Source organism: Panthera pardus, unplaced genomic scaffold (genome assembly GCF_024362965.1).
Source record: "Panthera pardus isolate Hobbes unplaced genomic scaffold, ASM2436296v1 HiC_scaffold_24, whole genome shotgun sequence".
Classification (NCBI taxonomy): Eukaryota; Metazoa; Chordata; class Mammalia; order Carnivora; family Felidae; genus Panthera; species Panthera pardus.
Genome location: NW_026526810.1, coordinates 47,892,650 through 47,914,886, shown reverse-complemented (window position 1 = coordinate 47,914,886; position 22,237 = coordinate 47,892,650). Strand labels below are relative to the sequence as shown.

Genomic DNA, 22,237 nt, shown 5'->3' with positions numbered 1-22,237 from the left:
CCTGGGTGGCTAAGCATCTGACTCTTGGTCTCAGCTCAGGTCATGATCTCAAGGTTTGTGAGTTCAATCCCTGCATTGGGCTCTGCACTGATGGTGTAGAGACTGCCTGGGATTCTGTCTCTCCCCCTCTCTGACCCCTCACCTGCTTGTGCTCTCTTTCTTTCTCTCAAAATAAATAAATAAACTTAAAAAAAAAAAGAAAATGAAGACCACCTAACATCAATCCACATGCTTCTCCTAAAGCCTGTTAGATGATTTGCCAAGTATAGTGAAGCCTCTTACGTGAGAGCTCCCTTTTTTCAGCCTCCATTACATGCCAAGCAGCAGGCTAAGCATTACATGTATATAATTTCTGGTCTTTCACATAGATCCATGTCATTTTTGTGAAGTAAAAGTCAAAAAGGCTACCTTAGACCAAATTCTTTTGTTGTTCTTATCTATACAGTCATTGTTTTTTATCGTGGGTTATAAAATTTTACAGACCACAAAGGCTTTGTGGTAACTTTTGTAATCAGTTTTATAATCTTCTGTATCCCTAGTGCTATGTTGTGTGCTTGCTATTGTTGATGGAGATCCAAAACTGCAGACACTTCTTCCAGGCCTTGGTCCCCGCCTCACATTAATGTTCTGCGTGTGTAATTGACACACAGGCACATTATCAGCCTTGAGACTGGCTTTAAATAGCTATAACCACTCTGCAGGCAATGATTTATATTAAGAACAAACAAACAAACACAACCTTCCCTTATAGCATGAAAAGAAGCAAAATTTTGTGCCTATTTAGGTTACCAGAAGTGGCACAGTACCTGTTTTCCTTGGATATTCAGAGTAACAAAAGTAAACAACGTATTAGGCACATGGTCAAGAGCATAATCTGGTTTCTTGCTTCAGAAGAATTTTATATCAAACTCTGCATATTTAATATAAACTGTATAAAGAACACCTAATGGTTCCATAACAAAGAAAAGTATTTACATAGAACTGTATGAGGGAATTAGTATACACGCCATAGCTAAAGACTGATTTTGAGTTAATGTCCAATTACCAAGCAACAATTATTAGTTATGACATTAATCAGGGTCTTGTTTAAACTTCTACTGTCAATGGTTATCATTTGTTTATTTCTACTGAAATCTTTTTAGTTCATGGTAGACACTAATTCTTGTCAGTGAGGGATAATGCACTTAGATTTGACAAGTGTGGGGAAAGAGAAGAACCTTGTGTTTCCTAGTGGGTGCCAGCCTTAGCCAACAGGCTCCCAGGATTCTTCTTGTCTGACCAACACTTCTCAGAAAGACAGAGACTTGCACTGGGAGACAGCATGACATATAACATTATCCCTTACTGAATGGATTTGCAAAGGATTGTTCCATATTCACATGTATTAGATATTTAGAGACCATGTGAGACAAACCCAGTACATTATTCTACATATGGAGAAGATTATCTGCTCTATTATTTTAAAGCTTTTATTTCTAGAAACCAAACCATAGCAGAGATTAAAAACATATTTAAAGAGACTCCTTCAACAGGACATTATCAGGGCACTTTGAGCTCTCTCCCCCAGCAATGGGGATAAACAAGTCGCACTGAGTTAACCACACCTGGTTAGTGTCTCTCTCCTATGGCCAATGGGTGTACTCGTGTAGACCATCTGGCCATGGTTGGCCATGCAGCTTGTGGTCAGAAAGTTGAGATTTTCTCTGTACAAAGAGAAATCATCCAGCTGGAGACCTAATACCTCCACAAACTGAATTGACCAGCTTAGATGTGAAGCCAAAACACACCTCAGTTAAAAAAAAAAATCAGGAATGTTTAAATAACCTCATCTTGTCAGGCTTTACAAGGGCCCCGGCAGCTTCCCCATCAGTTACCTTCACAGGCTTTCCCATCAGCACTGGGCACAAAGCCCATGTCACATTCACAGCGGTATCCTCCTGGGGCATTTAGGCACTGGCCATTGCCACACAGATTCAGATTCTCAGAGCACTCATCAAGATCTACAGCCAGAAAGAAACACAAGTTACTCTTCCTTAGTCAGGAGGTTCCTAGTTCCTCACATCTGACATTTTTTTATCATTATCAACTTCCTGAGTATTGCAGTGTTTCATCAAATTTCTATGCGATACATTTAAACTCATTCTTTTTTCTCCTTTGAATGTTAGTATTGAATAGTCCATGAACATGGGGTTCAGATTCAGAATCCTGAATGCTAAATTGTCCCTAGTGATGTAAAATGAATAATAAGTCAAATGAATCATTCAAATTAAGGCTTTTTCAAGCAGGGTCACCCACATGAGGACACATCCATGACAGGAAATAACATGCCATGATTTGTGCCTATTTCTTAGGTTTCAGACTCAGCTCAGATGGGCAGCAAAACACCTGGGACAGCAACTACAAAGGAAGCCAAACGTTCCTGTCTGCTTAATTTTGACTCAGTTTTGCTAATAACCACAGGCATTAAATATCAAGCACATGGACCATGTATGTCTGATATGTGAAACTTTGAATATTTTCTAAGAAGTAATGGAAGGTTTATGATGACAAAATTTCACTGAGTTAGACATAAACAATTTCAAATATGCTAAAAATCTTCAATGAGTTGGAAAAATTCCAGGTAAATCACTGACTGGGCCTTAGTTTCTTTTATGTTTAAGTGATGTCCTGTGAGCAGAATGTTCAGGATATATTAATGCTTTCAAGTCATATGAAATGGATCTCAGTATCTTATTGAGATCTAGAACATCTGCAACCCTTCAAACATAGCTTCGTACAGTAAGCTCACTCAGGTTTGGTATAGGAATGAAGCCCACAGTGAGAAATAGGCACAAAAATATAAAGGCTGAGGATTATAAAAAGAAGCATAATTTTTTTAAAAAAGTAATGACATCATTGCATACAATGATACCCATCAACTATATAACTGTATATATGTATGTATTTTTAGTAGCTTCTGAAGTCTCCCTAATGGACCTGGCTCCAAATTTCCATTCCACAGGCATGTAGTTTCACATAACTAATCTTTTCTATTAGAAGTTGTCTATAACTGACCCAAACTTCAGGCAAAAACCTGATGGTCTGAAAGCTGTGAAACACCTGGCTTCTCTGATTTCCATTTCCGCAGTTGTTCCCCACACAAGCCTACCTGTACAAGTGAAGCCATCGCCCGTGTATCCTTCTTTACAAAGGCAGCGGTAAGAGCCCATGGTATTCTTGCAGTCTGCATGTTGGCTGCACATGTGGGTTCCATTGGAGCATTCATCCAGATCTTATGGAAAAAAGTCACATCGTTACGAACAGAAAGCATGACCTTTAAAGTCAATAGTATACAAATTTTTTACAGAATAAATATCTTCATGTTTATAGTCCAGGCAGCTCATGAGAAGCAATTGCTGCTGTTTTCCAACCCACCAGTGCACTTAATGCCATCTCCGATCCACCCGGGGCTGCAGCTACATTTGAAGCTTCCTGCCGTGTTGGTACATACAGCATGTCTGTCGCAGTTGTGTGCTCCAATTTCACATTCATTGATGTCTGGAAAAATAACCAGTGGTTTAAAAAACAGTAGCACAAATGCCTTCTTGGTCTTTTAAATAACTCGGCAATGGCAACTAGCAACTTCAACAGTTGACTCACTTTCACACTTTCCACAGTATTATGTAGATTGGTTTAGCATCCACATATATAACTGCATATATTGGACAGCTTTAAATTCCAATTTATAAAGAAAGAACAATATGATGCTACTTGCTATTATTAATTCTAAGTATCTTCCATTATTTTAATGTGTCCAGTCATCGCAAAACAAAATGAACCTCTTTCAAGTTGAAGACTTTAAAAAGTGGTTTGCCTAACATTCTATGGTATCAACACTCATGGTCACATGTTTCTATTCCTGATGTTTTTATTAAATCAACTATAAAGTAATGGTGCACATTGTTTTCATATCTTGTACAAAGGAATACAATGTTGTTGGCATACTAGAAAACTTTTTCACTCAAATACTATGTATTAAATATATTTTATTCTCAAATGGAATTACTGTATTATTTAATTATGCTTTATTTCTATAAAAGTTTTACTTCAGGTATTGCTAATTCAAGCATTAGAGAATTTTCCTTAAGGCAGTGAGTGAACCATCTTTCCTCTCGCTTCTTAGAGTTCTAGCAGGTTGGAGACCCAAGCCTTCTGGTATATTTCATGTAAAATTCAAATCAATCCAATGCAGATTTTTCTGTAAAAGGAGTACCAGATTAAGGTCATATTACTGTTAAAAAGAGACAACAGGATTAAAATGGAGTCACTTGTGCTAAGCCCCTTATCAGCAAACCGTGGCTTAATACCTAACTTAATTGCAGCCTCTCCCAGGAATGAAACCTTTAACCAGTCAACCTGGAGTTACCTGGTTAGCACTAATGAGGTAATCTACCTGATAGAACTCTTTCTGTCCCCATAGAAAGGTGACCTTGTCTGAAACCATCTGCTCCTTCCTTGTTTCTATCTCTCTTTACACCCCCAAAAAAGTCTTCCATTTTGTACAGCTCCTTGGGGCTCCTTTGTATTTGCTAGATGGGATGCTGCTGAATGAGTAAATCGTGGAATAAAGCCAATAAGACCTTTACATTTTATTCAGTTGCATTTCTTTTTTTAACATGACTAAAAGACTCCAAATTCTTGAAAGTTCTCCATTCTCCAAAATTCCATTTCCAAATTTAGCCAAGATGGATTCTATAATATAAAAGTGCTATAAAATGTAAAGTGAAATGTTATTTTTCTCTGATATTGTGATTTATAAGAAATAAACCTTGGTCTTTATCCCTGTTTCTGGCACAGAGCTCCTAAAACTCTTGGAATTACCTATTGATGAGAGCACAAAGGTGTATTTTGTTACATTTATGAGGTAAATTTTGGACTTCACCTAAGCATGGAGTTTGTTGCCAGGAGAATCAACCATGTGATTAGAGGGTTAGAACTTCCAGTTTCACCCCTGACCCCCATGGGAGAGAGGCTGGGGTTGAATCAATGGCCAATGACCAACGATTTGATCAATCATGCCTATGTAACAAAGCCTCCAATAAAACCCAAAAAGCTTCTGGATTGGTGAATATGTGGAGATTCAAGGAGAATGGCTTGCTCAGAGAGGGCCTCGAAGTTCCACACCTCTGCCCCCTACCTAGCTCTATGCATTCCTTCTCTCCGGCTGTTCCTGAGTTATATTCTTTTATAACATACTGGTGATCTAGCAAGTAAGCGGAGTTCTGTGATGGGATAGAGGGGTATTGGGAGCCTTTAATTTGTAGGACTAATAGCCAGTAGTTCAAAAGCATAGGTAACAAGCTGGACATGTGATTGGCATGTGAAATGAGGACAGTCTTGTGTAACTGAGCCCTTAAACTGTGGCATCTTTCACTATTTCCAGGTAGATATTGTCAGAATTGAGTTGAATTTTAAGACACCCTATTGGTGATCAGAATTGAAATTGGTACCAGTATCCTTACTCCCCAAACTAAATCCATTATGAAGGACAGGTACTTAACCTTATAACAACTTTTTCGTTAACTAAGAATAAGAATTCCTAAGTTAGGGATACTACGACTCTATATGGAAACCAACATCTAACTTAGGTCAAGAGGGATAGTTTTGGCATGTAAAATGTTACAAGAATTTTCAGTGATCATTTGAAAAGGGGCATGAAAAAGAAACCGGGCAAGCAACTTGTGTTTACCCTTTTGTTTACTTAAGAAGCCCAATTAAATGATTTGAAAGTGTTTGGAAACATGCGGTTTGCCAAATGTTCCCTCTGAAGCCCTGAAATGATCCTGAGATCTTTGGCTTCTTCATAACTTCTAGAGCAAACACAAAATAAAATAGTGACATTTTTCCTACAAAAATATTTTGTGATATCACTAATGATCATAAAATGAAAACATGCCTGGAAGAAAGTTCTGACAATTAGAATGTATTGTATGGGTGAATTTTAATGTAACCTTGGCAGCCACATGAACCTATCGAGTTATTAAAGCGGGTCAAGGCAGGCACATACCAGGGAGCTTTAGACTTGTGACTGGAAGCTTTAACCAACTGAATAATTGAGCACGGCACATTCCAAGGAAATGAGGAGGAAGGCCAGCCCAGGGATAATACTGGTAAGTTTGCATGAGAATTCAAGAAAGTAAGCCTGACCTAAGGGCTCCCAAATGGGACCATTAACACTTCTTTCTTCCTCAGGTAAAAATCAGTTCCCTCAGCGTTAATGACCAGTTTTGCAGAGTCCTATCTTCATTTCCCTTCTTTGTCATAATCTCTTCTGAGTTAGGTAGAAACAATGAGTTTCAATTGCCTAAGTATGGAAGCTTCTAAATGTTATAAAATTAAGGAATTTTCCAAGTAGAAAGAACTCAGAATTTGACTTTCTGAATTCTCAGTTTCTCAGAGGAGGTACAGTTGGTCCCCAAGAACATGGGGACTTTCAAGGGCCCCAAGGTCAGTAAATGGTAGAGCCAGAACCACGTAAAACTTATTTTCCTATCTCCTGCTTGGCACTCTTTCGCCTGGACCACAGCAGTATAATCGAGCTGATTTATTTGGTCACATAAGGACTTTATTCTAAGTCCCACTTCATGGAGTTTTCAAAATCTTGGTGAGTATTAACAGACTTCCAGAAATTCACAAATATTTTCTATTAAGTATAATTTTCAGAGATGATCATAGCATGTAAATCTAGTAATTCTCTAATCTTTTTCTAATTACCAAATTCCAACTTTCTAATTACCAAAGGTTTCCATATGGATTTTTTGCTTTCTCTATTTAATCTTGCAATTAAGAAAGTTACCATTTCTTTTAAAAGGAGTCTCCCACCCTTTTTAAATCATTAATAATATGCTAATATAAATTTCTTTTTCCTTTAAGTGTTTATTTATTTTGAGAGACAGAGAATGCAAGCAGGGGAGGGGTAGAGACAGAAGGAGATACAGAATCCCGAGCAGGCTCCGTGCTGTTAGTGCAGAGCCTGACATGGGGCTCACAATCCCGCGAAACCATGAGATCATGACCTGAGCTGAAATCAAGAGTCAGATGCTTAACCAACTGAGCCACCCATATGCTACTGTAAATTTCTAATTCGAGAAAATGCATGCAGTTTTACTGCAATGTTTTCAAGGTGAAAAGAAATTCTATTTGCAAGAAGCCATGTATCATAGGCTTTAGGATACTAGGAGAAATGATAACTCAGGAGCCAATATTCAATTCTTCATTTTGTGAATATTTGTTTAAGTCATTATCTCAACGACTTACTCTTAGCAAGTAACAAGTGAATTAGAAAGAGTTGGTCAGGGGCGCTGGTTCAGTCAGTTAAGCATCTGACTCTTGACTTTGGCTCAGGTCATGATCTCACGGTTTATGAGTTCAAGCCCTGGGTCAGGCTCTGTGCTGACAGCAAGGAGCCTACTTGGGATTCTCTCTCTCTCTCTCTCTCTCTCTCTCTCTCTCTCTCTCTCTCTCCCCCTCCCCCACTCACACATGCATGCTCTTGCTCTCTCTCAAAGTAAATAAATAAACTTAAAAAAAAAGAAAAAGTTGGTCATAAAGTGTAAAGGCATCCTTGAGTAAAATGTCTTTGCATGTGTATGTATGTGCACGTGTACTATTGCCAGCTATTATTAATTATTCCCATGGCAGACTTGTGCCTAAGACTATACCTCATTATAAAAGCAAACAGAAGAAGAAACTGACCCATAAGGAAAACAAACAAACAAAATGCTGTATTCAAACATTTACTCTTCAATAATGGTAAGGAAACATAGCACATGCTTGCCAAGAACGTCTCTTTCTGTACAAATGTTCTCTTTCCCCCACAAGTTTGCTCCAGACAGAAAATTCCTTTTTTAAGATTAAGAATAAGCACAAGCCAAGAAAAGCAAGGAAATGCAAATTTAGGGCTGACACTGCAATGTCCTTAACCCCACCAAAGTTCCCTCACAAAGACTCAAAGGTTCTACTTGCATGGCTGTCTTGATAGGCAAGGGTGTGGTCTAAGCAGACCCCATGCACAGGTTCTGGGTGTGTTCCACTGACATTCGAGAAGGGCTTTGTGCTCTCCTTTGCTCTGGCCTCCTCTGACAGTCTTACAAGGAGACGCTGTATCACCCACACACACACCTGCCCTCTTGCCTTCTGGCCATCACTCACAGTGAAGCTGGCACACTGTGAGATCTCCTTGGCTGGGCATTGGGGAAGAGGACATTGGAATAAATGGAAAGGCCAAACATGAAGGCTACTTGGATTTCCCTATTTGGATCCAAATTTGAGCCAAGACTATTTAACTGAACACCCACGGAGTTTTCACAGGCTGACAGCCAGTAGAGGACAATTAGCAGTGATAAGAAGAAGCTGGGAGGAAATGGGCACAAATTCTCACCAAGTCCTGATGGTTTTGAAGAATATGATTCTCTGTCATGGACTAAGACCCATGAGTAACATTTCTCATGTGAAAAGAAGCAGAGTGTTTGAGAAATGGAATTACCCAGATATGCTGCTATTTTAACTGAAAACAATTCTTCTGATCTTAATGGTATGCTTGTTCACTGACTGAGTGAACACAGGATGGGAGGTAGGTTCTCAGAAGTTCATTTTTGAAAGCAGGGACCCACTAGGGCTGGCACTTAGCAGCAACTTAGCTCTTCTTCCAATTTATTGTCTAATTACAGTTATATGGAATGAACAGAAGAAGCCTGGCATGTGGGCCACAAAAACTATAATCCAGCCCCCTTAAGCTAGGGACAGAAGAGCATGTTCTAGATTTTAAGCAAATGTACATTCTCCCTCCATTAAATAGAACATTCCCCTCAGTGATACCCATGATTTGAACAAAGCTTAAGGAGAAAAAAGAAACTCTTAACATCTGTGTGGGCTGGGAATGTAAGTCAGTGGGTGGATTCTGAACACTGCTAAAGTGATTGGGAGAAAAAACATGTTTATTTGTTAAAATGGAAACAATCAGTAACGACAAGGGAGCTGAAATATTTAGACAAAGCTGTAATGGAACCCAGAGGACATTTTTTTTTCAGTTCTCATGAAACAAAGTTCTTCCCTATGAAATAGCATACATATTTTTATAATTCCTTTACAGGGTACTCATTTCTCATTTATATATATATATACACACACACACACACACATATACATATATATACATGCATACATATATACATACATATACATATATATACATACATACATATATATACACATACATATACATATACATACACTTATTAGCATACACATTGTATGTATGTATACATATTATATATGTACAAAAATACATTTACACATATTATCAAAAACCTTGTCCCAGGTTTGTTCTTCACTGTTAGTTGTGCTGTGTCTTGCTTATCCCGTTAGGTAAGATACATATCTCTATTTACATTAGTTGCCTGGGACATTATAAACACTTGTCTTTAACATGACTGTCACCAAGGTAACCTGATGGTATTCTAAGTTGGGAGTGACACTAATTTTAAACTAAAAGTGGGGCGCCTGGGTGGCTCAGTCGGTTGGGCGTCCGACTTCAGCTCAGGTCACGATCTTGCGGTCCATGAGTTAGAGCCCCGCATCAGGCTCTGGGCTGATGGCTCAGAGCCTGGAGCCTGCTTCAGATTCTGTGTCTCCCTCTCTCTGCCCCTCCCCCGTTCATGCTCTGTCTCTCTCTGTCTCAAAAATAAATAAACGTTAAAAAAAAATTAAAAAAAAAAAAACCTAAAAGCAGGCTAATAGAGCCCTAGTTACATGGGATTAAAAATACATTTGGCTCAGATTTTTTAAGACTTGTGTTTAAGTGCAGCAAACTTGCTGCCAATTCCGGTTTGTGCAATTCATTTCCAATCAAATGTGATACCATTGGTTGAGTAACGGTATTTACAGAGGACCTCTTTTTCTTCCCTTCCCGATGCACCCTCTCTTTCTGTACCTCGCTACAAGGGTGCTGATGCAAGAGGAACACTTGTGTAACTACAGAGCACCTTGAGCTGTTCAGGCCCACACACCAGCGGAAGAGCTAGCCAGTAAAATCCAGAGTCGTACTACTTTACATGAGGCTATCATGTGCCATGAGGCTATGATACGGAAGTGGCTGTGAAACTCATCTTCTCTCTACGGTGCCGGCTGGGTTTTATGAAATTGAGAAGTCCTTTGGGGCTACAATTTAAAAGTAGGGTGATGCTGGCCCTTAGAAAAGAATGGAGTATTTCTTGAACTTCAAATCTAGGTTTCTGGTCATGTCATTTTACTACAAGACTGCTGTTCTTTTTTTTCTTTTTTTAATTTTTTTAATGTTTTATTTATTTTTGAGACAGAGAAAGACAGAGCATGAGCAGGGGAGGGGCAGAGAGACAGGGAGACACAGAATCCGAAGCAGGCTCCGGGCTCTGAGATATCAGCACAGAGCCCGACGCGGGGCTCGAACTCACGGACCGTGAGATCATGACCTGAGCCGAAGTCGGACGCCCAACTGACTGAGCCACCCAGGTGCCCCAAGACTGCTGTTCTTAATGTCAAACTGGTGTCACTGGTGTCCTCTCATCTAACACGGGGTACGTGGCTCTCATTACAACAGTGCAGACTCAGTTATGAAAAACGAGACTTTTAATACACAGAGTAAGATTTCCCTTCTCTAAACTGGTCTCAAGCATGTATCAGTAAATAGTAGTACAGAACTTTGCTGAACTACTGTTATTAAAGACATGTTATGTCTTTAATTAAAATGGCTTCTAGACACTGTCTGTATGTCTCATTTTACAATGACAACAATAGCCACTATTTATTCAGCAGCTACTGTATGCCAAGCACTCTGCCAAGGGCATTATATACATTATATCTCATTTACCTGAACTGATATTAACAGTGCATGAAAATTTTAGCTTTCGTCATGGTGACAGGCCTGAAATAATCGGCCTCTGTCCATGCGTATCTTAGCTGGAATTTGGAGCATGAAATTCTACAGATCCTTTTCTTATAGGGAATGCAGACTGTCCCATTAGATTAACTTTCTCCTAGCCTCTCAGTTCTTTGGGCTGAATTTCAGGGAGTTCAACTGAACCAACAATGGTATTGGCCTCTATTAGGTAAAATGCAGTATGAAACTATCTTACCTTCCTTTCCCTTCATTAGTGCCAGACCACCACCCCTTATCTCAAGTCCTATATTTATCCTGAAAGCTAACAATAAAGCATGAACCACAGACACACTGAGCTAAGCATCATCTGTACCCCAGAGACCAGTCGTTGAGATTTTAAACACTGTGCCATTTACTAGAATGGACCCATAGTCATGCTTCGTATGAAGAGTAATATAGTGAGCATGAAGGCATTCTAGCTTCATGCTTCTTTTTATAATTTGGCTAGAACCTGTCATTTTTGAACCAATAGTAATATTATTGGCATTATCTTGTATATCTATAAATTTGAAACTTAGCATTATTGGACAGTTTGGAATTTTAATAAATATCTTTGCAAACTTTCTTAAGAAAATGTTGATATAATTAAGAAAAGGACATTTACCACATTGCCAATGTGCAAATATTTTAATGTTCGTTTCAAGTCACAGGGGCTTGCCAAACTGGCTTTTGGAATCAAAGTCTGTTATTTGTAAAGAAATTATGCCATTACCTAATTCAAGCTCACCATGATCTCCATTATGTTTTAAATTATGTTATATCCCATAATCTGTTATATTACCATAAGTAACTATAGTAAAACATTATTATATTATTCCACATACTTACCATCATGTCCTCTAATTTGAAAACACCAACTAAACACTTAAAAACAATATCATCTACACAGAGTGACTTCTTTTACTTGATGTTTAATAAAATAATCTCCTACAAATGTTCTGAAAAGGTTTTCTTATGAGCTATTGGTATTAGGCAAATAAAAATTACAAACGGTTTAATTATCACGTCTTAAGATTTGCTAAGTCCAAGGAACTATTTGGGGTAAAGCAACTTAGCACATCAAAAGCACACTAATTAAATGAAGTGGAAGATGATGGGAATTGATGAAATATATGAATTGTAGGATGTTTCTTTAAAAAATAATTTCAGTTATAAAACCTTAAATGAAATGTTGACAAGGGTGGCTTGCTTTAATAAAGGGATAGGAATGTTTAGTAATTAGCATGTTAACTATAAAATATAAAAATGTTATTTTTAACCTCATAAAAATTTGATATTTATAGTGTTATAGTGGTAATTCATTCAATATGCCTTTTTCCACAGGTAAAGGAAAAAACTTCAGTGTAGATCTGATCTAAAGTATAACAAGTTTCAAAGAAGGGGAGGGTAAGCTAATGAAAAATGTTATACAAAATGCTTTATAATGCAATTAAAATGTTAGTGGTTTTAGAACTTGTGTTACTCGATAATTATGGCAGTAGTCTCTTAACCATCAAATATTTTCTTGTTCAAATTGAAAAAACATACCTGTACAGCCAGTTTTTCCTTTTTTGCCTGAATATCCCATATCACAGTGGCAGATGAATGAACCTTTCGTGTTTTCACAGGTTCCACTTAGGCAGATATTTGGATTTAGGTCACATTCATTGACATCTGTAAAATACAGATATTATTAATACATATAACTGTTTGGTATCATTGAAAACTTTTCTCCCTGACAGAAGACAAAAAAAGGGACCATATTTACAGAGCTCAATTCACACCTGCCACACTCAGTTCATACCGCAGGCCACCCCAGCAGACTGGCTCTGTATCTGGGCTACAAGCAGGAGGTCACGTAATCAAATAAACAGACTGACTCTAGGCTGTGTATAGAGCCTGTTTATGTGACAGTCTAGAAAACTTTCTAAAACTGACATATTCTGTTGCAAGATAAAAATTTTAATTCAGCCTGAGACTGCCAACATGTTAGATTCCGTATTTTAAAAGTAAGTATAGATGCACTATTAGTCTTAGTTCAGGTCGTGACAAACTTCACTTCTTGCCCAAATTAAAAATTTTCTGTTTTTTATGACATTCACTTTACTGGGTTTTTTTAAGTTTATTTATTTGACAGAGACAGAGACAGTGCGAGTGGGTGAGGAGCAGAGAGAATCCCAAGCAGGCTCTGCACTGCCAGCACAGAGCCTGATGCGGGACTTGAACCCACAAAACCACAAACGAGATCATGGCCTGAGCCAAAACGACTGAGCCACCCAGTCACCCCTATGATATTCACTTTAATTTATAGGGCTTCATAAATATTCAGTAAGGGTTTTCTGAAGATACAAATGTGAGATAATTTAAAATTTTAATTCTAGACTCTCACTTCTGGCCAAGATGGAGTAATAGAGGTGGAATTTGCTTTCCCATGGGAAACACCAGCAAAAAAACAACAGAGGCAACAAAGACAGTGATGCCTGAGAGAAAGAAAAGCTAGGTGAGCTCCATAAACGCTCTAGATTACAGCGTATGGACAGTTTTAAGTCCATGGCATAGGGAAGGGGATGAACGTTGGAGCCAAGTAGTGTCCCAGAGTTGAGGGGATACTGCTGGACATCCTGGAAGGTCAAGGTAGTCAGAGTTCACAAGGAAGAGTAAAAGAAAGAAGGGAGAGAGAGAGCTCTGGGAATCTGCAAAGGGTCCCTGTCATATATTCAGATGAGTAGTGATCAGTGCATTCAGGTAAAGAAACTACTCGAAGCTAGGGGAAGTATCACTCAAAAGAATTAGAGGGAACAATCATCAGGGCTCACGGAAGGCCTGTAATTGTGCCTGTTCCTACCAGTCAGATTGAAAAATCTCATAATTTAGAAGGGTCTTCCTTCAATAATGGGGCAAAATAAGCCTTACAGCAACTGCTGCTTCAAAGCATAACATCAAACATTTGAAAAGACCCATCTGTTTCCAAATAACTGGGTTGCAGAACAAAGCCCAAGAATATTTCTAGGGATACAAAAATATCTAGCGCCTAGTAAGTCAAAATTTATAGTGTCTGGCATTCAATCAAAAATTACCAAGCATTCAATGAAGCAGGAAAATATGACCCATAATGAAGAAGAAAGTCAATTTACTGAAATGACCCAGAACCGACACAGATGATGGAATTGGTAGACAAGGACATTGAAGCAGTTATTCTAATTCTATTTCATATGCTCAAAAAGCAAGAGGAATGACTGGACATAGAGAAGATGTGAAAAATGACCCAAATCAAATTTTTGGAGATGAAAACTACAATGTCTGAGCTTAAAAAATACTGAATGAGATTAGATATTACAGAAGAAAACTGTAACAAATTTGAAGACATAGCAATAGAATACATCAATACAATCAATTGTAGAGTTTGTCGCATTCTTGTCAGAAATAAATTTTGCTTGCCTTTAGTAAAAATATTTTAAAGGCCTAGACTCTAGTCACAACAGAAGAAGGGTTAAGGAGACAGAAATAATGCACAGACACAAAATAAGTGTATGTGTGGAGTTGACCAATGGTTAACTCAGTCCACATAACATATCTGACAAGAACATTATGTCACAGTCACAAGAAAGTTGCTCTTTGGACTGCTGGCTTTGAAATATTACTAATATGCTCCTAAATATCCTTACTTTCCCCATAGGATCCATTTATCAACTACCAAAACTAGTGCTAATGTCATTTAACAGGGCTTGTGAATACCCAGACAAAATGGAAAATTCTGTTTTCTTTTCTCACCTACACAAGTCTTCATGTCTTCAGATGCCATGAATCCATCATAACACAAGCACCTGTACTCCCCGGGTATGTTTGTACACTGACCACCATCACAGATATTGGGGTTATCTTCACACTCATCAATGTCTGCAGAGAATAAAGCCAACAATAGTGTGTTGTTAATATTAGTTCTGTTATTAAAGGGTGAGAAAGTCCAATAAACTCAGCCTATTTGCATAAGAGAATTAGTTCTCAAATCCAAAGGTCCCATCAATTTATCCTGGGTGAAAAAGCAGAAAACCATTTTCAAGATTTACAATACACTATTCAGGATCAAGATCCACACCCTCTTAGAAATCCGTCATTTAATTAGTAATTTTATTCCTGATATGAATTTATCACTCAACAATGATTATGAATTTTATTTTTCTCATTGTCAAATGTAAATGCCTAAGATCTATCATCTGGTTTACTGCTATTTTAAAGGTGAAGTTTGCTTAAAATAAGCTTATCTACTTTGATGCATTTTTAGTAAAAATATTTATTTTCAACATTTAACTATTATGGTCAAATTTATATTTTAGCTTTTCAAGGAGATTTTTCTAGATAAGATAAAATAATTTTGATTCCTAAACCCAAGGCCTCTTCTTAATGGAAACCAAAGTGAAAACCTGTCTTACCTACCTCCCTTCTCATCTCTAGCTGACGACATGGCTCTTCCAGCCCGGGATGATACAACAGGAAGTGAAAATTAGAGCAACAGTTCTCAAGTGTTAGCACTTGGAGAACTTGTGAAAACAGATTATTGGGATCTATCCCCAGGAGTTTCTGGTTCTGTAAATCTGGGTAAGGCCCAAGATTTTGCATTTCTAACACATTCTCGAGTGATGCTGATGCTGCTGGTCCAGAGAATCTGGGCCCTGAGTAGCACTGAATAAACCAAAAGATCAGATTCTTCAAAATTCTGATCAGTAAGGAAACCAAATTTTATACTCCATATGCCAGGAACTGTGCTAAGCACTCTGTACACTCCCCCACACAAGCAATCTGAACCCTATCTTTTAGATGAGGAATCTGATGCAAAGGATCTTTATTAAGGACATGCAGCTAAAATATGTGACAAAAAATTTTTTCAACTCAGGACTGTCTGACTCCAAAATATGGGCCCTGAACCACTCTAGGTATGGACCTGTTATTGAAAGATTTCATAGGAAGCTAAGCCCTACTCACCAGTGCATGACCTCTGGTCGGGCATTAGTGCAAATCCTGGCTGACAGCTACATTCATAGCTGCCTTCCGAGTTTGTGCAGAAAGTCTCACAATTACCATTCATTATGCTGCATTCGTCGATGTCTAAGAAAAATAAAAACAACATCACCTTGCTCTGTGTTTGAGATCATGGCATGGGATTAAAGTTTCCAAAGAAAAACAAAACAAGACAAAAACATCCTAGGGCAACTGGAAGTCATTGGGTCATTCAATTCCTTCAACACATATAAAGGACAAACCTACCATGTGCTAGAGATAAGAATCTAATAGTGAATGAGACACATCCTATCCCTACCTTCATCATGCTTATGTTGCAGCTGGGAGTTAAACGAACAATCAGTTACACAGTACATGTTGTGCCACATGCAATGTAGGATAAATGCTAGGGACAAAAGAACAATCCCAGATATGATAATGGGCACGTGGATGAAATTCTCTGGGTCACATATTCAATTATAAACTTGACATTCAGTTAGATCGGCTGAGATTCCAATCCTTTTCAAGAACCTGAGTTGGAATTCTCAGTTGTCCTGGGCCATGTTTCAGAAAAATTTGGGCTGATTTATGGCTTTGGGTGGAAACCATGTGAGACTTGGCAGTTCCACATGATGTACACCCCAAACCAGGCAAAAACTGGCAGCTTTTAAAAAGTTTCACTTTGACTTTGGGCACAATAAACCCAGAGGGCTTTCTATGCCACTCTTCCCACTAAACCCACAGAGGGCCGTCCACAAAGCAAAATGCTTGTCCCACAAAACCCCGTCTTTAAGAAGTGCCAGACCTGGCCTCCATCTCAACGTAAGATATGAACAGAACACAGTCTTCTTTCCAATAATTATTCTTTGAAATGTCTTAACTGATCTAAACCACCTAAGGGCAGACACCGTACCCTATGTTTTTTGTCTTTGTCACAGAACCCAGGCTTTGTTTATGGCAGGTGGTTAGTAATCACTTGCTGATTTGCCTGGGTACGCACGTGCATAAACAAAGCATGTGCTACCGTTCAAAGCAGCACGGCTCAAATTATACTTGTTAGAGCTAAAACATACAACATCCTTCATTTAAATGGTTCTTTAAACAGACAAGGGAGGTGAGATCCAAAGATCGTGAGCCACCATGAAAAGAATTTTTACTTGCAGGAAAATAAGGAAGATAAAGTAAAAGTAACTAGTGATGAAAACAAAACTCAGAGAACATTGTTTGGGTGTTTTAGGAAGAGACTAAATAAAACATAAAATGAAAGAGAGAACTTACCGACACAGAACAGCCTGTCAGGAGTTGGATTATAGCCAGGGTTGCAGGCACACTGATACTTCCCTATGAGGTTCACACAACGGCCATTGGGGCAGAGATTCGCACTCAGTTCACACTCGTTGATGTCTGTTTAGAAAATAAAAATAGTTAACATCCAGACAGAAGCTTCTAACTGTGGCAGAAGCGTGGGTTGAACAGCTGAGGACAAATAAGTGGTCTGAAAGTCTTCTTCCTTACCTATACATGCTGAGATGTTGGGGGACAGCTGATGACCAGGAGGACATTCGCAGCGGAAGCTTCCCTCTGTGTTTAGGCAAACACCTCCTCGGCACAGGAGAGGATCTCTCTGACACTCATCGATATCTGCAAAATGGTGATGGCCCATGTTGACGATGGTGGTGGTGTCCTAGTCCAGGACCCCAGGCCAGTGCCCTCCTCAGTGCACCCAGTTGGTTAGAGTCCTGGCTGCCCATGGCTCACAGACTCCCTTCTTGGAGAACCACTGTCCCTCTCACCCAGAAATGTCTGAGAGGCGAGAATTATACCCCACCCCTGTGGTGGGGGCTTCCCAGTGGCTGGCACGGGACTGTACAATGTGGCCTCCTTGTCTAACAGCGGGACAACTCTTTGGTGCCATTCATATTCCAGAGGCCCCTGTAGGATCAGGTTAGGGCTAAGAGACCTCTTTCCCTGCCCTAATTTGCTTCCCTTACTTCCTTATAGCTTCTTTCTGAGAGTACTACCTCACAAAAATCCCCATCTCAGGCCTCTCTCTAGGGAACCCGATCTAATACAGCCAGCGTAATCAATCTCTTTTTCTAGATGTTGGACAGAAGCCCCATAATGTGACCTCCAACACAGCTAATGTTTGAATTGTTCTCTCTTCCATGGGGTGTCTCTTCCAGGTGTTAAACTCACTTCTTAGACCCATAACTGGTATCCTAGGCCACCTGCCAACTCACAGCATGAATTCCCTCATGCTTTCTGCATGTCAGTCTCCCTCTGCCCCAGACTGATTCTGGACTCACTGGTCAGGAAACCAGTCCACTGGGGGAGCTGGGGAATCCTGGGAGGGAGGCTCTGAGTTATCAAAGCTTCAGGGAATCCCTCTCTTCCTGTGCGGATCAGATGGTCACACACTTACCCATGCAGTTCTTCATCATCATGAATCCACTTTCATAGCCCTCGTCACACTTGCATTCAAAGTCCCCTGGGGTGTTCACACATTGGCCTCGGCCACAGAGGTCAGGGGATATTCGGCATTCGTCGATGTCTGAATGAAGGCAGTAAGTGGCAGCACATGAGTATCAGGACAGCTTTCATTCTTGTGGCAATATGTTAAAGGTGAAGAGTTCTAAAGGGTGTCCCAGGAAGGGGAGCCCATCACTGACCTGTGCAGTTCCTTTCTTCAGAGTCAAGAGCAAAGCCACTGTCACACCTGCACTTAAAGCTGCCAATGGTGTTTCTGCACTTGCCGTGGGTGCAGAGGCTGGGAATCATCTTGCACTCGTTGATATCTTCAAGAAAAATAAAATGTGCAGAAAGTTCCTGAGCATCCTATAAGGAGTTTTCCATGCCCCTATTTTATTTTTTAATGTTTATTTATTTCTGAGAAAGAGAGAGAGACAGAGAGACAGAGAGAGAGAGAGAGGGAAAGCACAAGCAGGGGAGAGGCAGAGAGAGAGGGAAACAGGATCTGAAGCAGGCTCCAGGCTCTGAGCTGTCCGCACAGAGCCCCACCTGGGGCTCAAACCCATGAACTTCAAGATGGTGACCTGAGCCAAAGTCGGATGATTAACCGACTGAGCCACCCAGGCGCCCCTCAATGCCCTTATTTAAAACCCAGGAGGGTCCTGATTTAAAGTCTTGGCAATATGCATTGTATTGTATTGTATTGTATTGTATTGTATTGTATTGTATTGTATGGTATTGTAATGTATTGTATTTTTAATGTTTATTTATTTTTGGGAGAGAGCGAGAGAGAGAGAGTGCCAGCGAGCACGAGCAGGGGAGGGGCAGAGAGTGGGGGGGGGGTATTGGGGGTGTGGAAGGAACAGAGGATCTAAAGCAGGCTCTGCACTGACAGCACAGAGCCCAACGTGGGGCTTGAACTCATGAACCGTGAGATCATGACCTGAGCCAAAGTCAGACGCTCAACAGGCTGAACCACACAGGTGCCCCTTGGCAATATGCAATTTAAAGAATGTGTGATGATCCATGAGAACTATGATTTTGTAAATGCTTCTAGTCTTTTAAACTTCTACATTTTAGAAAGCAATATTAGGGAAGTAGAGGGGGTGTTTATTTGGACTTTTAGAGCCCAGCACACTGCCTGATACATACCAAACACTTAAGTATTTGCTGAATGAATGACTAAATATTCTAAACCACTAGCATCCATACTTAAAAGCACATAGAAGATGACTGGCATATATTGCTTCACAGCAACCAACTGAGAGTATAGTGGAATGAGATATTCATCTATTCTTTTTGATGCTTCTTTGGATACACCTAAAATATAAGAATGGCAAAAAAGATGCCATTTATAATTTAAACTATTTGTAAATACTGTATACTATTTAAAATATTTTCTGAATTATGTATAAAATTTAAAAATTTTTCTCAATTAATATTAAGGTGTTACTAATATAATTAAAAGAGTTTCTTGTACACTAGGAGACTGCATAGGTACCCTGTGATCTCCTTTCAGGAGTTTTTTTTTTTTTTTAATGCTTATTTATTTTTGAGAGAGAGACAGAGACAGAGAGAGAGACAGAGTGCAAGTGGGGGAGGGGCAGAGAAAGCGGGAGACGCAGAATCGGAAGCAGGCTCCAGGCTCTGAGCTGTCAGCACAGAGCCTGATGCAGGGCTCAAGCTCACAAATGGTGAGATCATAACCTGAGACGAAGTCAGATGCCTAACAAACTGAGCCACCCAGGTGCCCCTCCTTTCAGGAGTCTTTCTGAAGCAAGACCTAAAGTTCAAAGTATACAAGTTCATTTCTACAAAATGTCATGAAAGACAAATTAAATCTCCAGAATAAGTCCTTCTGTGGCAATGGATTGCCACAGTCTTTGGAAGCAAATCATTCAAATTCCTTTGAATTTACTTAGGAGACATTTAAGAGGCCATCTAGAAACTGTCTCTATAGACAGAATTTTAATCCCCATGGTTTCTTGGACTGAACACTCGGTACAAAAAAAGTTTACACTTTTTATATAAGAATAATTAAGCAATATTCATATACTCATTTCCCAGTTTTATAAGTTGATTTAGTCATGAAGTGTAATAACTAGGCCCAGACACACTGGGCAACCAAGATAAAAATCTATACCAGGAATATAAGCTGAGACTCTCTGAAAAACTGGAATTCTGAGAAACCAGTCATGATTTTTTCCGTGTGCTAAAGTAAACAAGTTATGCATCATTGTGCATAAAAAGTTAAATCAATTTCGGAATTAGATTAAATCTGTAATTTCTCATTTTTTTTACATGAATTTTAGGTTATAGTATAATAAACCGAAATAGTGTTTGAGATATCATAAGGCACTGGAATGTGTTTGGCACAGGAATGACCTTCACTGTATTTTGGACCAAGAGGACCTGCCATTGGCTTCTCATGCCACTCACCCCCAATATCTATACTCAGGTGAACTGAAGTGACCCAGATGAAATCAGGAGATAAAAGGGAAAATCATTTAGCATTAGCAGATGGAATTAAAATTCCCCAAGAAGATTGCCTTTTTGTTTCTATTTGGTTTAGGATAGTACTATAATCTACGTTAACACTTAATAAATAGCTAATGGGAGAGGCAAGTGACCTCGGGCAGTCCTGGAGGTGGGGAAGGAGAAGCCGTCGCAGAGTGAACATCTGCTATCTGTTAACCCAGCAGGTGAACGATGTACGCTCAGATCATTGAGGGATGGCCACATGGGTGTTGTTCACTGTAGTTCTCCTGGTAGCAGAACCTCCAGTCCGTCTAAAAAGAGGAGCAATCAAGCACTGAAACCATTGTACCTTTGAAGAAAGGTTTTCCATTTGTAATTTCTTTGGTGGCGAATCCAGGCCCCCTGGGACAGAGCTCCTCGTACTCAGGCGTGTTCCTCACAGGACACTCCTCACATTCCTCGGTACCCCAGGCCGCCCCGACCGAGCAGCAGCAGGCGTCCATGCGGTGGCGTCCGGCAATGGGCAGAGTGCACTCCTCGTCCTCGTACCTCAGGAAGCAGGTTTCCACGCGGATATCTGCCAGATGGAACACAGGGAGGCTGACGAGAGCTACTCTGTTTTCACTGGCCCCAGCTGCCAACCAGTTGTGTCAGGCGAAGTACAATAAACACCATAATCTGTGATGTACTTATTGGCCGGAATGATTTTTTTTTTTTTTTTCCAAAAGGAGCTCAGGCTTTCTGATGGGTATTCCCACCTAACAAAGACTCCCTTTTCTTTGGTAGCTCATATTTATTTGGACCTCCTATTTCTGGAAACATTCCTTTAAAGTTTAGGCGCCTTCTGATAATTCTACATGAGGAACAGTATTCTGGGAAATCCCACAATGCTCTTTTGGGAGATGTCTGCTCCCTGTACAGACATGCTTACTACCAATGCATGCGCTCCATAATGCCTTGACGTCTGCTCTCTGGCTACAAGGAAGCTGCACTCTTTATCACCGGAGAACACCTAAGCCAGCTCCAGCATACCTCATTTTTGGAGAGGTGCAATGTTAAATTCCAAAATGAAGACTGCCTTACTTGGGATTAAAGAGGAAAAATACAAAGAAAAGCCATCCATTCCTCTTCTCAAGTATTTCTTTCACCTTTACATGGTCTTATGTGTACATTCTTTGGGGCACATGTGGGCACCTCTAGCCCCAACCCCAAATTCATGGAATCGTAAGGGAGAGTAGGAGAAGTGACATGGTGGATGTCAGAAGACCCGGAGCTTAGTCTTGCAACTAAGAAGCTGCTTGTCTTAGACAAATTATGAACCCTGTCCCTGACTTTCCATATCTGTAAAATGATGTTGCACCC

The 22,237-nt window shown here is 39.7% G+C and overlaps 1 protein-coding gene across 2 annotated transcripts in view; it reads right to left on the bottom strand.

Annotated features, from left to right (window-relative positions):
* FBN1 (fibrillin 1) overlaps positions 1-22,237 on the bottom strand; it is a 232,038-nt gene that overhangs the window by 56,744 nt on the left and 153,057 nt on the right. Inside the window, exons 24-34 of one of the 2 annotated variants that reach the window (XM_053889084.1) lie at positions 21,225-21,452; positions 18,598-18,723; positions 18,351-18,479; positions 17,444-17,569; positions 17,207-17,332; positions 15,914-16,036; positions 14,705-14,830; positions 12,482-12,607; positions 3,415-3,537; positions 3,149-3,271; positions 1,875-2,000 (exon numbers count right to left, since the gene is read on the bottom strand). In XM_053889084.1, coding sequence (XP_053745059.1) covers positions 1,875-2,000; positions 3,149-3,271; positions 3,415-3,537; positions 12,482-12,607; positions 14,705-14,830; positions 15,914-16,036; positions 17,207-17,332; positions 17,444-17,569; positions 18,351-18,479; positions 18,598-18,723; positions 21,225-21,452 — 1,482 coding nt within the window. Of the gene's footprint in view, positions 1-1,874; positions 2,001-3,148; positions 3,272-3,414; positions 3,538-3,801; positions 4,238-12,481; positions 12,608-14,704; positions 14,831-15,913; positions 16,037-17,206; positions 17,333-17,443; positions 17,570-18,350; positions 18,480-18,597; positions 18,724-21,224; positions 21,453-22,237 lie in introns of those variants that run through there. The other variant, XM_053889085.1, reaches the window with a different exon arrangement.